This window comes from Coenobita brevimanus, chromosome 50 (assembly GCF_032717465.1).
Source record: "Coenobita brevimanus isolate Jiangsu-jjx chromosome 50, ASM3271746v2, whole genome shotgun sequence".
Taxonomy (NCBI): Eukaryota; Metazoa; Arthropoda; class Malacostraca; order Decapoda; family Coenobitidae; genus Coenobita; species Coenobita brevimanus.
Window position 1 is genome coordinate 55,527,591 of NC_137003.1, and position 16,701 is coordinate 55,544,291.

Here is a 16,701-nt window from a genome sequence, read left to right on the forward strand (position 1 = left end):
ATAGTTACCCATCGTGTCTAAACAGAAATACTCCCTCTATTACTGAAACAGTGAAAAAATTCAGTATGGGAGGGTGGTCAGAAGCTAGTCCTAAGGGCTGGTGAAATGGGAGCTCCAGCTTTCCATGTCACCGGCTTTCTGTGCTCCTTGGGAGTACTGCCCTGTTCAGGTGGTGTTACAGTCTTCTGTAAAGAGGATAGTGAACTGTTAGAAACCCAGCATTAAGTCTGCAGTTTGCCAGGTTCATTGTCAGACGAGTCTGGGGTTGCAACGATAGCAACAATATCTAGGTAGTTATTTCATTGCATACAGCGTGTTTATTGTCTTGCTGATACCGTATCCCTTTGCTTGTGTAATAGCACATTATATAACTTTTTCCCTCCATCAGGAACTCCATGCTCTGATTTCACAACACTCTGGGTAACCCTTTACTCCCGTAGTGTATTGATGATGTATTAATTTTCGTCCTGCAAATTAAATGTTAAATTATCTCACAATATACGTGTTTATTCTTCAGCCAATAGCCAGGTAATCACTTGTGTGAATGCATGTGATCCACACTTAATCAGGAGGAGGTCTCTGTCCTGGTCCTTAGGCACACTGGGTGGGTACAGGTCCCCACATTTTTAGCACAATAAAAAATTTTTCCAGAGTAGCTTTGAATGGGAAGTTCTTACGTGCTCTAGTCTGAACCATGACAGGTGATCCCTGAGTGGATGCTGTCTCTCCCACCCTTTGGGCCCCCAAAAGGACTGCACTGTTGGTGGTGTCATTGGTTTAGATGTGCTGACTTCCACATTTGAACTTCTGTCTCAGCCAGAAATGGTGAGGGAAGCCAGTCATCCGCCACAGCAATAAAACAAACCCTTGATGGGACCCACAGAACTTCAGATACTGTTACTGTCAAGGCAACAGGTAACAGGGTAAAAACAAGGAAGCACATGAAAAGTTCATCCTATCCTTTATTCCTTCATTGGCATCCTTTCCAAAGGCATTGACGACAGTCTGTCAGGAGTGATAAAACAGCTTTTTGCAAAGCCAAAACTTTTTTCTTCATCATCTTTTATAAACCTGTGGAGGTATATTAAAACACGTTCCATCCAAGTTGCTACATACTTACTCTTCCTTCCCACTTCTCAGTTGTAATATGGTGTGTGAGCAGGCTGGTCTTGAGCCAGGAAAAAAAAGAAACAGACAAGAAGACAGGTTCAACATTTTCTCTTTACGATCCTTGCTGCCACTGTAGGAAACTGAAACATGAGGAGAGTTTAATATAAATTTACTACTGCAGTGATGTTGCAGCACTCCTCTCTCTCCAGCTTAATAGCAACGTTGAGACAAATTGTCATCTTCACAGCACTTGTATTTGACAGTAAAATCTAGAGGCTTGCCTCCTTCCTAAAAGTGCTTTCATGACTTCATAATGATTTTTTTCTTTAAAGATGAGAATTATATTGACAGTATAAGAAAGACAGCTGAAATATATAGAAATTTCTATGTTTCTCTTTGATTATGTATCTTCCCGTAATAGCCGTGAGAGTATTTACTTAGTATAGTGACTGCCTAATTGTCGTGTGTGTGTGTTTGTGTGTGTGTGTGTATCTGCATGCAGATCCCTATCTGGCTGCGTGTGTGTTTACATGTATGTATTATTTGTGTCTTTGTGCAGGTGTCCTGAAGAGCCTGGAGCCAGTACAGGACCGTGCCTCACAGGAGCTGCACTTGTTAGTCAAGAATGCAGAAAGTCAGATCATCGATGCTCTTACCAAAGTCATACACTCCAGGGTAAGTGCAGCTAGACACTCACCTCATCATCATACAGTATATTGGTGATTTCCTTCCACTGCTTCAAAGCTCATGCTGCAGTTCCTTTCTTTTATAAGGTACTGTAAATGTGGTGTCAATGTGCACTCTGGGTGAAGTGAATCATTTATGATGTCTACCCAGGCGTCAGACCTTATATTTCCCAGCACTTGGCTATGGGAAAAACCCTGGTGAGGCACTGTCTACCACAGGGGAGTGCTGGTTCCCTGCATGGTGTGTACATCTTGGATGTCCCCACAGAAGCAGTTGCTTACATGTCGTTGATAGGGCTGCATGGCCAGACTGCCCAGGGTTAAACAACAACAACAAAAAAACAACTACCGGTAAGTACAGTTGTGACCAATAATTTTGCCCACCCTCAGTATTATCCATGATGGAGAGAGTGTTAGCGAGGATTTCACACTGAACAGACCTGGTATCTAGTATTAGGGTGTTAATTTGAAGCTTTTACTAGACTGGCGAGGTAACATTTGTCAGTAATACTGTTACTCGTACTGTCCAATAAAACTTCTGACCATGGACAACATTATTCATTCAGTGTGAAACATCATCATCATCATCATCATCATCATCTGGACTTCCATTCCCATCTTAGTGCAGGATGAGGAAAGCAACATCCAGAGAGCCAAAGTTTGTCCAGTTCAAATGGCCATGCTTCCATTCACTCATCATTCAAGCCCTTGAAATCCTGGCTCCACCAGATAGGCCAAAAAAATTTCACCACATTCTGTAGCTTCACATATGCCTATCAGATAGAGCCAATCCAAACACTGTCACATTAAAAAGGGGTGCCAAATCCATGGTCATGCACTTCTCCATACAAATTTCATCCAGCCAGCTCGATCTCTAGTCAGTCCCTTAGCGACACCAACTTCCATACTTCACACACTTATCCACCATATCCCTTCACCTTCTTCTTGGCCTACCTCACCTCCTCCTTCCTTCAAATTCGCTCAGATATACCTTTCTCACCACTCTGTTGTCATCCATTTTCTCCACATGACCATACCATCTCTGGTCACTTTCTATGATTCTGGTGTCCACAGAATTCCTCACTCCTCACCATTCATGAATCACATTATTCCGTATCGTATCCACTCACTGTACTCCACATACTTTATTCAGCACTCCCATCTCCACTGCCCTGACTCTTGACTTTTCATTTTCATGCCACATCATAGTCTCACTTCTGTATGTTAAAGTTGGCACTAACACTCCTTATGTAAGCCTCATGCAGCTGCAGCACTCAAGCCTCAGTTTCTTATCGAGGCCTTCTTAGCACCAGCTACTTTCGTTCCTTGTGTCATTCTACTTTCCACTTCTTTTACACATTTTCCTCTCTTCTCTGTCACTGTACCCAGGGTTTTTGAACTCTCACCAATTCCAGTCTCCCTCCATTCACTACAACATCACACTGGGAGTCACCTTCTCTGTCAGTAACCATCACTTTACTCTTTTCTACATTAACTGTCAAGGTATGTTGCTCACAGATATCTACAAAACTATGCACTAGTCTACCAAACCCTTGTCCGATATTTGCAAGTAGCACTGCATCATCAGCATACAACAAATCTGAGATTTTCCATCCATCACCATTCATTACCAATGCCATCCCCCTCTCCATTACTCATGTTCTTATTTCTCTCATCACTCCATCCATATATATATATATTTAACAACCATGGGGACATCACACAACCTGTTGCGTGCCCACGTTGATTGTGAACCACTCACTTAGATGCCCATTTACCTTTACACATGCCTCACTACCATCGTAAAAACTCTTGACGGTATTTAGCAGCTTACCATCTGCACTGTACCTGTACAAAACCTTCCACAGTCCTTCTCTGTGTACTTTGTTGTATGCTTTTTCCAGATCCATAAATGCCATAGGCACCTTATAGTCCTTCACACAAGCCATCTCCACTATCTGTCTCGCTACAAATATTTGATCCGCACATCCTGTGCCACTCCTAAAGCCACCCTGTTCATCATGCACTAGGACGTCTGATCTCTCATACTTTCTCTATAATAGTTCTTCCATGTACCTTCCCTTCAACACTCAATAGACTTATGCCACAATAATTTTTGCATTCACTTCACATACCTTTATTTTTGTACAGGGCTACAATCACTACCTTTTTCCACTCTGCTGGCACAGTTTCACTCATCCAAGCCTTCTTACATATCTCCAACAAGCACTTCATTCCGCTTTCTCCACAACACTTAATCATCTCTGCATATGCCTCACCCCAGATGCTTTCCCATTTTTCAGCTGCTTCACAGGGTTCTTCACCTCGGCAAGTGTCACGTTTCCTGGCACTGCATTCCTTCTCTGTACACCCCCAAAACCAATCATGTTAACAGTCAGTTTGCTCTTTCCATTCCTATTCATTATCCATTCAAAATATTCTTTCCATCTGGTCCTTACTTCATCCCCATGGGTTAATAATTGTACCACTTACGTCCTTCACACTGTTCCCATTTCTTTCCACTATAATTTCTATGACTCCACACCTCATCCCAGAATAACTTCATATTTTCAGAGTAATTTGCATTCATTTTTCTTCCAAGATCATCAATTACCTTCTTTTTGCTCTTCACTAGTCTCTTTGCATGCTTTTTGCTGTCATTATATTAAATTTTTATTTCAGTTGAACCCCTTTCCTGTATCCACTCTAGCCCCTTCTTCCACTTTTCCTCTTCTGCACTGTATAATTTCACTTGAGCCAGAGATAGGGTTTATGAGTTAACAGAAGCCATTGATTATGACTGTATTGTATACATGTTTTTATGAGTTCCATCCCAGCTTGAAATTTTAAAGGATATCCTAGTCAGCAGAGGTTATTGACATTGTTTTTAACCTCTGCAACATGAGGAGGTCTTGCCTGAGCCAAATGAAATTGTCTGGCATTAGCCAGAAGAAGAGAAAATGATGTCCCTTTCTTAATGGGGTTAAGTAGCTTGAGGCATAGTAAAAAATATGTGTATCCCTGTATATTAGCCCTTTTGACTTTTAACAGCTCCATTTGTGGAATCACAGCGATATAGTGCCATTTGCATTCATTTGATGAGATAATTCTGATTTCATGAGTGCGGTGTGTCAGGGAGAGCATGTGGATATTGCTAGGCGTGAAAGGAATGAACTTGGTGGTGGGTCTCTTGAGTGTGTGGAAGAGTTTTGTTATTTGGGAGACATGTTATGTGGAAGAGGTGGGGCAGGAGGTAGCTCTGTGGCTAGAGTGAGGAGTGGTTGGAAGTAGTTCAAGGAGCTGTTGCTTCTCCTGACATTGAGAGGGCTCTCCCTCCGTGCTAAAGGATCTTTGTATGCTGCGTGTGTTAGAAGTGTAATGCTGTATGGTAGTGAGTCCTGAGCAGTAAAGGAAGAGGATATTTGCAGACTCAGACATACAGAAATGACAATGATTAGGTGGATGTGCAGTGCGTCCTTGAGTGCAAGGCCGTGGGGGGCTAGGTTTGTGATGAAAGAGTTGAGAGGTAGGATGGGACTGGAGTGCATCGGTGTTGTGATGAGAAGAGGTAGATTGAGATGGTTTGGGCATGTGGAGAGGATGGGAGATGATAACTGGGTGCAGAGAATGAGAAGTGTTAATGTTGGAGGTAGGGAAACGAGAGGTAGACAGAAGACATGGGACGAGGTTATTGAATGTGACCTCGGGGTCAATTTATATATACTGTATGATATATGCAAAGCAGTGTATTGAAATTATGGTCAAGGAAGGGTAACTGCACACTCTTTGCATCCCCCATGCATATGAACCTGATCTAATACCATACATGAAATTTTTTCCTTTTAGTCTTTTGTGGACAGCGTGGGTGGTTCAGTGTCATCGGCTGTTAACACGACAGTCCAAGGTGCCTGCAGAGAGGCTTACAGTAAGCTGCTGCTACCAGGCCTCAATGCTCTTACACAACAGATCTTCTCACAAGTTAATGAAAGTTTCAGTCGTGGCACCAGAGAGTGTGAGTCATCTTGTACCTATGGGCACTGCAGTTTTATTTCTTTAGTTCTTTTATGTCATGCACTGTCACCAAGAGACTTTATGACTAGATTTTTTTTTTTTTTTTTTTTTTTTTTTTTTTTTTTTTACCACTAATTGGTTTACTGTAATTTTTTCCCATGTCTCATAGCCCTTAATAGTTTATTTCTGTGCTATCACAGGGTAACATACTGTACTTAACGTATCACCTTGCCACTGTAATAAAAATTTGTCTTTTAACTTGTCTTAAACTTTTTTCCACATACTACAAACATGCCATATGCTTCTGCTTTGATTATATTGTGTATACAACCTAGTTTGTCACTAACTTGCTGATGATATGGTATTACAGACCTTCAGAATGTGGAGAATGAGGTGCAAGGAGGGCGATCAGCAATTCAGGAAAGTTTGGGCAAGGCATCTCAAGCTTTGGGATCAACATGCTCCTCGCTCAGTTCTCACACAAAGACACTTCAAGACAGCATCACCAAAATGGCTACCCAGCAGAATACGTATGTTTTGTGTGTAGGGGAGGAGTATAATTATCTGGGTTTTTACTCCAGTGATTGCATCAGTGCCACAGGAAAAAGCATTTGTCATTGCACTCCAGTATTACACACATTGTAGTCTGCCAACTTCCCTCCATCATTATGATGAGCTTACAGCACCCACTTGCATGTAGCATCACTCCATTTCTATCCAAAAGTTGACTGATAATCAATTTTCCATTTGTGCTTCTGCTCTAATCTGAATTGGTCTTCCTCATCTGTCTTTCCCACTGCCCATGACAGTTCTTGAAATGCAGTGTCTCCAGTCATCTCAAACAGATCTTGATTTTGACTTCCATTTTGCTCAACTTTTTATAGAAAAATTAAGTTTTGCAGACTCTCAGTCTTTGTGTTTGTATGTGTGTGCATTCCTGGAACCATTTAGCTGTCCCTGTTTCCTGAAGTCACTGGTGTATCTGGAGGTAGTTGTTTCCATCTAAGGCCAGTTTCTTGCTTGCCGTCAGTGGAAGAATTCAACAACTGTGATTCTCCAACTTGAGGCACCTAATTGCTTATCTGGAGTCTGGCATCCGCCAGCTGCCGTAAGATTTTCCTCCAAGGAGGCAGAGTACTCCTTTGTCAGCGAGTCATCTCTCTCACTTGGGGGATCTTCTGACTGTGGTGGAGAGCCTCCAGTATTTTCTGTGAAAGGAACTTTATCTTTCTGAGGCGGTTTCTTTGACTTTGGAGGGGAATCTGTTGATGTCTGCTGTGTCTCTATAGAACTGCATGCCACCACATCATGGCATGGCCCCATTAAAGCCAAAGAGATACTGATTGAGGAAGCTGCCAGAGTAAACCTTCTCTTTGTCACTTACATGTACACCATCACAAAGGTCAGACCATGTTTGGTGGTCAGCAGTCTTTCTGCAGTAGTTTACTTTGTCATTATAAGTGTATTGTGATGTTTGAAGGGGTCATAAATGAGATGGGTTGGGTTCAGACTTATGTAATATTAGATCAGATCACATTAGAATAACTCTTACCATTTGTGTGACACAGCCCCATTGAATCTGTTATAACACTCGATATACTAGATTCTGATTAGGGATTATTTGTTTCCCAAACACAACCCATTTGTAAGTTGAACGGTGCCTGTATGAAATACTTTTATTAATAACATTGCTTGATGTAGTTTTCATTTTCATCATTGTTCTAAAAAAAAAAAAAATCTGTTGGAAGGATCCAAAATATGAAAAGAAGAATCACAAAAATTGGGAGACTTGTCATGGGCCACACAACCACTCACTCATCAGTTAAGCCTCCAGCTCAGTGACAAAAACCATCTACATTTTGTAAATGTTGAAATGCACTTCATAAATACCTTTGGTATATTAATTCTGTCAGCCACCAAGGGAAAAAAAAAAAAAAAAAAAAAAAGTATAACCCATGCCATTTGCATCTCCATTCTAATTTCATCAATCCATTTCACATCTGTAACTTGTTTGACACAATAATTTCTTACATGCTTATTTCCCATATGTTATCATTCATCATCATTACCTTTCATGGCTCCTCATATCTTCAGACAAACTCTTGTATACTCTTATCATTACCTTTCTGTTAATAAGGGGATGATGGATAATATCAATCAGTGGATGTACTCCCTTATCTGTCTGTCTTTCTTTCATTCTTTCCCCTTTCCTCTGCCAATGGGTGACTCTACACTGAGTGACAAGCCAAATGGTTTCATGTACACCAGGAAACTATTTACTGTGCTGGATGGTAACCATAGAACCAAATTATGGCACCTGATGGTTTAGTGGGTAATTAAGGTGCTCCAGTCAGATTGAGCCTGTGTAGGTTTATATCCAAGGGGTGGTTGAGCTTTACTGCTCACGTAATGCCACTTAGGGATGAGTGAGGCTGGTCACTTTCATTTTAAATGTCAAGACCAACTTCCCTAACCCCGGGCTCCTCCGCTTCTCATGGGGCAACATAGGATTGGATGATGGATGGATGTAGTGCAGCTCTCGGTTGACTGTCCTTTCCTCTCTCCCTTCCTTCTTTCCTTCCTTCCTTTTCTGTCTTTTTTTTCCCTCTTTCTTTTCTCTTCTGTCTGCAGGTGACTGTACTGTACACTGAGTGACAAACCAAACTGTTTCCTGTGCACCAAGAAACCATTTACTATGCTGGGTGGCTACCATATATCCACACTATGGCACTTGGTGGTTTAGTGGGTAATTAAGGTGCTCCAGTTGGATTGAGCCTGTATAGGCTTATATCCAAGGGGTGGTTGGGGTTTATTGCTCATATACTGCCACTGAGGGATGTGTGAGGCAGGTCACTCTCATCTTAAATGTCAGGACCAATTTGCCTAGCCCCGGGCTCCTACACTTCTCATGGGGAAACACAGAATTAGATGATGATAATGTAACATCCAGAATGCATAAAATATGATAAAGTGTTAACTCACTTGGGAATGTTAGTCCAGTACATCCCACTGCACAGTCTGTTGTTTATACATAACACTGCAGCCCGATATGTATTTGCAGAGGGTACGTACTTATAGTAATAACATCGCTTTTCATAACTGATATGACATTTTGGGTTATAACAACTGGCATGCAAAGTTAATTAGAATCACAGCAGGCAAGTATCGTGCTGTTTTATTTCAGTCATTTGGTAGACTGCTGTACTATTGATGTATGGAACATTTATATTCACTTTCCTTTTCCTGCTTACCTCAGTTTATGCGATACGTTGAGCGAGCGTGTGCGAGGGCTGGTGCGAGAGGAGGTGTCCCGTGCCCTGCAGGAACATCAGAGCACTTTAGATGCCCGTAGTCGTGCCCACACCCCAGCACCCTCTACACATACCCAGAATCCAAAGGTGGCACAGCAGCAGATTCAGGCTCTCATAACACAAGGACAGTTCAACACTGCCTTTAAGCAGGTTTGTATTTTTTTTTTTTTTTTTTTTTTTTTTTCCCCCCCCCTGTGATGCCTGGGAGGTTTTCTTTGATTCATATTTTCTAGTGATAAGTATACTGTACTGTATCTCTCTTTTCATATTTTCATATGTGCTGCTGCTTCTACTGATGGATAATTAGAATGAGGGATACAGTGGCTGAATCAGTAGAGAGGCAGCCTGCAGTCCTAATGGACCCAGGATCAAATGCCAGCTGAGGCGGGGAACAGTTTAAGGATTTGAATTTCATAAAAGCAGACTTTTCTGATCTATCAGAAGACCTGCCGACGTGTCATAAAAATACCCCTGTTAATACCAGTACACCAGTCCTTTATGGACGGTGGGTGTTAGCGCCAAAGTGGTGACATGTAGAGGTGTATGGTATGTAGGAGGACTGCTGGGCCTTGATAGCAGGCTGGGAAGCCTATGCCCAGAGTCGAAAAAAAAAAAAAAAAAAGGTGCACATGTTAGAACAAGCCTGTGCAGGTGGTTTTTAAGTTAGGATATGAGATATACATGTCACAGTCAGAATTATCTTCACTGACCATACATTACCAGGTTTGATGGCTGTTCGGATAAATTGTAGATATTGTCTGGATGGTTTCGTGGAAGTTGGGATAAGGGAGAAAGAATAGTAGCCATGATATAGATTGCCAACATTGTAATGGGACCGCTTGATGGTCTCCACTCATTTACAGTACACCGACATACTTTTGTGCAAATTGCCATGGTTAAAGATCATACAGGAACAAATGACTCCCCCCCCCCCACATTTTTTTTTTTTTTTTTTTTTTTTTTTTTTTTTAACAGAAATCCCTCTGAAAGGTACAGGTAAAATAATAAAAAGTAAATGAATAAAGGAAAAGGTATGTAAGGGTATTTCCCCCTACATCCACAAGTGATATGAACAAATTGTAGTATATTTCCAAATATGAAACACCCTACTGGGGATGGTAGTTTCTAATTAGTGCATATCTAGTGGTGGTTCATGAAGAATGCTGTTCAGTTGGAGGTTTTGGATGGCTGTATTTATGTAGGTGCATGTCAAGTGTAGTGGTGGGTGGAGGAGGATTAATGTTGCTGAGACACCTCTTAGTATTGGGCAGTTGTTTGTTTTTTATTTCTTTGTGGAGGAGGTGGAACGTAAAATTTCAAGGGTGGGGTGGTCTTAAGCTGAAATAATTAACTGTATGCCCCTCATATTCATATCCTTGGTTGTATTTTTTTTGTTTTCCCTAGATATAAGTGATATTTTTTTGTGGTCTCTGTGTATCCTTTTATTATTCTTAGTTTTTGTCTTTTGACACATGTCCGTGTTTGTGTTGGTTAAGGCTGGGGCCCAGCTTGGGCATGCATAGTTCACCACTGTCCTAATGAGTTGTTTATAAATGGTCAGACTTGTGGCTGGAGCCAGGATTCCAGGGACTTGAATGATTGTGTGGCCCATATCAGCGGATAGGCTATTGGTAGTTACAGTACCAGTCTTTCCTATATTTCATTTTTTTATTTTGGGTCCTTGTTCATCCCATACCAAGTTGGGGGGGGGGGGAATGTCTGGATGGTAGTGGTTATGGGAAGAAAAAAAGAGAGATCTGGTTGGTTTGGTTATTACATTTAGTTATAATGAACACATTACCGAAACTGAGTATTCCCTCAGTTTCATCATTGTGCCATGTGTCAGTCCCCTGTGCTTCCCCTCATTCTTATGAGCTTGGTTATTTGAAATTCTTCATATGTGATAATCATGTAAGACACTGCAGTTTAGATACATAACCTGCTGAATGACCCCAGACATGATTCGCAATGACACATGCATGTGACTTTATGTTGACTTATGATAATGATGTTTTAAAGCTAATAGTTGATAATGTTGTATGTTCCAGGCTCTCTCAGCATCTGACCTTAGCCTAGTGGTGTTTGTGTGTGAGAGGGTGAACCCTCAACAGGTGTTCAACTTGAACCCATTCCCTCTCAGCCAAGATGTGTTGCTGTCTCTTGTCAACCAACTCTCCCATGACCTCTGCACCTTCACAGATCTCAAGATCAAGTAAGTTAATTCAGTTAGTCAAACTTGTTAGTCCTCAGTCTCTGTCAACAATTAGTTTTTCCATATAGGACAGTTGTGGGAGGGAAACCAGGGCAGTGTGTGTCAGAAAACTTACTTGGTTATAGGTAGTAGATATTATCTTTTTAAAAATAGTTACCTTCCACAAGTAGGTGGGACCAGCTCAGGTAGTAGAGAAATTTGCACATTTTGGAATGGAAAAAAGACAGTAGGTGTGAGATATATTTCAGAGTGGATAATGAGAAATCCATCTGAGGGAATTGGGAGATGAGAGGAGGCATGGTAGGCCAAGAAGATGGATAGATGTGATAATGATTGTGTATAAAATTAAGGTATATGATAATGATTGTGTATAAATTAAGGTATGGCTAGTGGCAAGGCCAGGGAACTTGCAGTGGAATGAGCTGGTTGGAAGAAATTTGTTCAGAGGAGTACATGGAAAAGGTTTGGCACCCCTGTTTTATTCTAGTGATATAAGTATTTGGATTGACTGTAGCTGATAGATGGTATGAGGTACTTAAGTATGGATGTTCATACCTCCATGGTAGAGTCAGAATGCTTAGGGCTTGAATGGTTAGTGAAAAAGAACGAGGCCATTTTATTTAGGCAGACTTTGGTTAGTTTCTCATTCTTTCATGTTTTTTTCTGGCTCTCTGGACTCTACCTCACCCCACTCTTGGCTGGGAAAGAGTCCTGAATGAGAAAGAAGATGGTGATCATGATTTTTTGCTTATTTCTGTCTTTCTATTTTGGTCTAGTATGTTGATTCTTCACACCATTATACAGGATGTGTCTATAATGTACAAACTCTGCAAAAGAAAACTGACTGCACGGGGCATAATGTAAACAGAAATTACATTTCAGGTAATATATTAATGATAAAGGCAAATGTATGCAATATAACTGCATCCCAGTATTTGGTCGTTTCCCATGGCCTTAGTTACAAGCTGGAGGCATTTAGGCATGCTGTCTTTTAAATTATGGAAATATGCTTCATCCATCTCTCACTGACAAGGTGTTGCATGTTGCAAGCTTGTATTTCATTTATTTATTTATTTTTTTTTAATTAATTAATTTTTTTTTTATGGGATTCAAGTCTGGAGAGTTACCTGGCCAATCCAGCACTTCAGAGAGGAATTTATTAACTCCTTTTGCCTTGTGACATGGGATAGAGTCTTGCATAAAATATGTGTAGTGACATGGGATAGAGTCTTGCATAAAATATGTGTAGTGACATGGGATAGAGTCTTGCATAAAATATGTGTAGTGACATGGGATAGAGTCTTGCACAAAATATGTGTAGTGACATGGGATAGAGTCTTGCATAAAATATGTGTAACCATGAATGTCATAAATTTCCAGATGGTCATCCAGCACCTGTATGTACCAGTCAGCATTCATCATCTTATTTTTAGGAAGGAAGTAGAAGTTTTGTTTGACCACTTCTCAGCTAAAAAAAAAAAACACATCATTATGTTATCACTGTGATTGATAGTCTTATATGTGTAGTGGGGGTCATAATGAATGACATTGTGAGGTCTCCTTACCCACCCAATACAAGGACAAAAACATATAAAGGTGCTGTCATCAGAGAACATCACCTACCTCCAGCATTCTCTGGTTCAGTTTTTGTATTCTGTTGCAAAGGCAAGCTGTTTCTGGTACATTTGTTCAGTCAGAAGTGATTTTATGGCAGGTATCATGATGGCAGGCTCAGGTCCTTCTGCAGCTGGTGTTGAATTCTGCAAATAGAGACACCTTGTAGGAGCTTAGAATGATTAGCTTAGAGTTGTGCAACCATAATATTAGGAGTTTTAAGCACCTCACACCTGAGGAGATTGTAGCCTTCATTGTCTTGCATTGTCATCTCGGATAAGGTTTTCTTGGTGGGACAACATTTGGTGGGAGGCCACGGGCATTCTCCTCACTGGCCGTACTGACCGTCTGGTTCACTGTGCCAGTTCTATAGTAAGGATATTTCCCTGCCTTCAGGCAAGAATATGAGCTTTTCGTCTTTAGTTAGATCAGTAGCACCCATTGCTGATCACCAGAATGCACACAGTAACATCAGATACAGTGGGAAGCAATATCCGAGGGTTCTGGCTATGAGTGAAATCAGCAATACTACCCCATAGCTCAGGTAGTGACTGAGTTAGGCTTAAATACAGTGTTTGCTTGAAGCCGAGAGGGATGCCAGATGTTTCCAGATAGAAATCGAGCTGATAGTATGGCAGGCATTGCAGATGAAGTGGAACTCTGCTGGTCATTGTATTTTAAAGCAGAGCAGTCAGTTTCTTCTGTGAAGTCTGTATGTGAGGTGCTTCCAGCCACAACCTGCAAAGCACCACAGCTACCAGAATGGTTTCTGTTGTTCTTGATTATGGAGCACACATAAAGTATTAAGAACATTGTCATACTGTAGTCATGAGTACAATATGATACAAAACTGTTCATTTCATCCATCCATCATCCAATCCTATGTTGCCCCATGAGCAGCATAGGAGCCTGGGACTAGGCAAGTTGGTTCTGACATTAAGATGAGAGTGACCAGCCTCACTCATCCCTGAGTGGCATTATTTGAGCAGTAAACCCAAACCACTCCTTTAATACCACTGTATATTGGAAAAAGAATTATGTGTGTAATGATTCAGGGATATTCGAACATGAACTGCATACCCTGGTGCTTAGCAGTGTGTGGTTGTAATCACTTCATGTATCTTTATATAGAGAACCCTTTTTATCACGCATAACCGATACCACACCTAGTACAGTACTGTACGTGATAACGAAATTGCTTGATAACAAAAGCACAAAACCTATGGGATTTATCCTAATTGGTACTGGGCACCCCACTTGTAAACCAAAATCTTCCCCTTTTACAACAATTTAGACCCACTAAATACATACTTACTGTTATGGTAAGTATCAGAAACACACATAGGATTGATTAAGTTAACAGAAAATGATGGAAAGGACACAGAAAGGAAAAAACACATAAACTAGAGGAAAGGGGTTCCAAGTCTAGGGGATGGAGAGATAGTGGTCTCCACCATCTGGGATTAACTCCTCGAGTAGGACTTCATCTTTGAATTCCTCAAATCCATCAGAAACCACAGATTTTGCATGATTATTGTTGGCAGAAACCAGCTCTGGTGCATGATAATGAAGTTTTTTTAGCCCCAAAATGTGCAATAATGGCAGGAGTTCAGATTTTCATCTAGCAGCGGTAATGAAAATGCTATAACCTACTGTGCATTAACCAAGAGTTCACTGTATTACACTCATTAACCCTTTCACATCAGGTGGCACATCAGTGTGCCACCAAGATAATGTCTGTAGCCATTGGATGGCACATTTACGTTTTCTGGACAATTTTTTTATATTTCCACGTCAGAACTGGGGGCCCAGTAGTGGTTCAGTATTAGGAGGTGGCAAGACTGAAGAGTTGCCATCACAGGAGGACTAATTTATTATCCATTATTTTTGTCACGTACGAGAAATATGTTGAGGCAAGCGGTATGAGATGTTTTACTGCCATGGCAGCTTACTAAGATCTGATGGAAGCGGTGTCTGATGACTCAGATTATGTTCTCAGATGAAAGTGAGAGTGAAAATGAAAGTGCTACTTAAAAAAAAAAAAAAAAAAAAAAAAAAAAAAAAAAAAAAAATGAAGAAGAAGAAGAAGAAGCTTTAAGTTTATCATTATGCCAAATGGCATACATTTGGCAGTGGAGGAGCTCCAGCACCACAGGTTTACTACACAGGTAATTAGTATTATTATTATTTTTTTTTACATAATGTTAGACATCATTCTACTAAGGAAATTATGGTCTGTTTTTTGGTGTGGAATATTTTATCAAAACAATTATCTTTATATATCTCAAAACCTTCATGTGTGGGACATTCAGCAAAAGAAATACACCTGAAGTGAAAGGGTTAATACAAGAGCACAGCTAGCCTTTGATTTTATCATCCCTTTTATTCCTGTATCTTGATTGGTGTTACAGTATTATTTACATTTTTTATATTTTCTTTGTGGTAGGTGGAGGCGCACAGCATCCACTCACTCGATGTACTGCTGCTTTGGGTGATTGCCCTTTCCTTTCTTCTGTCCTTCCACTTCTGTCTGTCTTTCCTTTACTTTTTCCTCATTCTTCTGCCTACGGATAACTTTACACTCCCTCTTCTGTCTTTCTTTTCCTCATTCTGTCCTCTTCCATCAGCCTATGGGTAACTCTACACTGAGTGACAAGCTAAATGGTTTCCTGTACACCAGGAAACCATTTACTACTTTGGGTGGTAACAATATAACCAAATTATGGCGCCTGGTGGTTAGTGGGAAATTAAGGTGCTCCAATCAGATTGAACCTGTGTAGGTTTATGTCCAAGGGATGGTTGGGGTTTATTGCTCACATAATGCCACTCAGGGATGAGTGAGGTTGGTCACTCTTGTCTTAAATGTCAGGACCAGCTTGCCTAGCCCTGGGTTCCTACGCTCCTCATGGGGTGACATAGGATTGGATGATGGATGGATGGATGGATATTATATTTTTTCTCTCTTTAATAATGTCAGTATTCTGTGAGACAAAGAACTGCCTTGAATGTGTGTAACATTATGACATTATTTTCCATATATTTTGTAATCAGTAATATGTATGCATTTTCTGAATACCACAGATACCTAGAAGAAGCAGTAATGAACTTGGACTCCACACATCCAGTGACACGGGAGCACATGCGGCCAGTGCTTCAAGGGTTCCAGCGAAACCTCAACCTTTACCTTGCCTCTAACCCTTCACATAAGAAAGTAAAGATGCTGCTTATGGCTGTCAATCACCTTGTCGCCTTATGAGCAGTAACTCAGGTGTAAATGTATTCTGATATGTGCTAGCTTTATGAGTACTCAAGTGTATGTGTGTTTATTGATTGTTTGATATATGCTAGCCTTATCAATAGCCATGTGTATGTGTTTGTATATTGTTTGATATTTGATAGCTTTATGAGTAGCCATATGTATGTGTGTGTATTGGTTGTCTTAGGTATGCTAGCTTTATGATTTGTGTGTGTATGTGTGTGTACAAGTTTGCTTGATAAGAACTGGACTTAACACTGATATGTGTGCTGATGATTGAATGGGATAAACGTGTATTAAGGAGTGAACTGCCCTGAGTAACCCTGATAATATGTGAATGATGCCGTATGTGTGTTGTGTCATGGTATGGTGATCTGTTTGTTGTGGCAAAGGCTGATGTACAGTGATGTGTCCTCAGCACTGTATTTTAAGAGTGGTAATTTTGAAGCCTTGTTTGTGAATTTATTGTAGCAGATTTATATGTACCCTGCTTTGGAAATG

At 40.7% G+C, this 16,701-nt stretch overlaps 1 protein-coding gene across 1 annotated transcript in view; it reads left to right on the forward strand.

The window, feature by feature from the left end:
* Positions 1 to 16,200, forward strand: part of Ge-1 (Enhancer of mRNA-decapping protein 4 homolog Ge-1) — a 78,891-nt gene extending 62,691 nt beyond the window's left edge. Inside the window, exons 20-25 of the mRNA XM_080272351.1 lie at positions 1,670 to 1,785; positions 5,643 to 5,808; positions 6,178 to 6,337; positions 9,064 to 9,268; positions 11,167 to 11,330; positions 16,026 to 16,200. Of these exons, the coding sequence (XP_080128477.1) occupies positions 1,670 to 1,785; positions 5,643 to 5,808; positions 6,178 to 6,337; positions 9,064 to 9,268; positions 11,167 to 11,330; positions 16,026 to 16,200 (986 nt within the window). The remainder of the gene's footprint in view (positions 1 to 1,669; positions 1,786 to 5,642; positions 5,809 to 6,177; positions 6,338 to 9,063; positions 9,269 to 11,166; positions 11,331 to 16,025) is intronic.
* Positions 16,201 to 16,701: the final 501 nt, after the last annotated feature.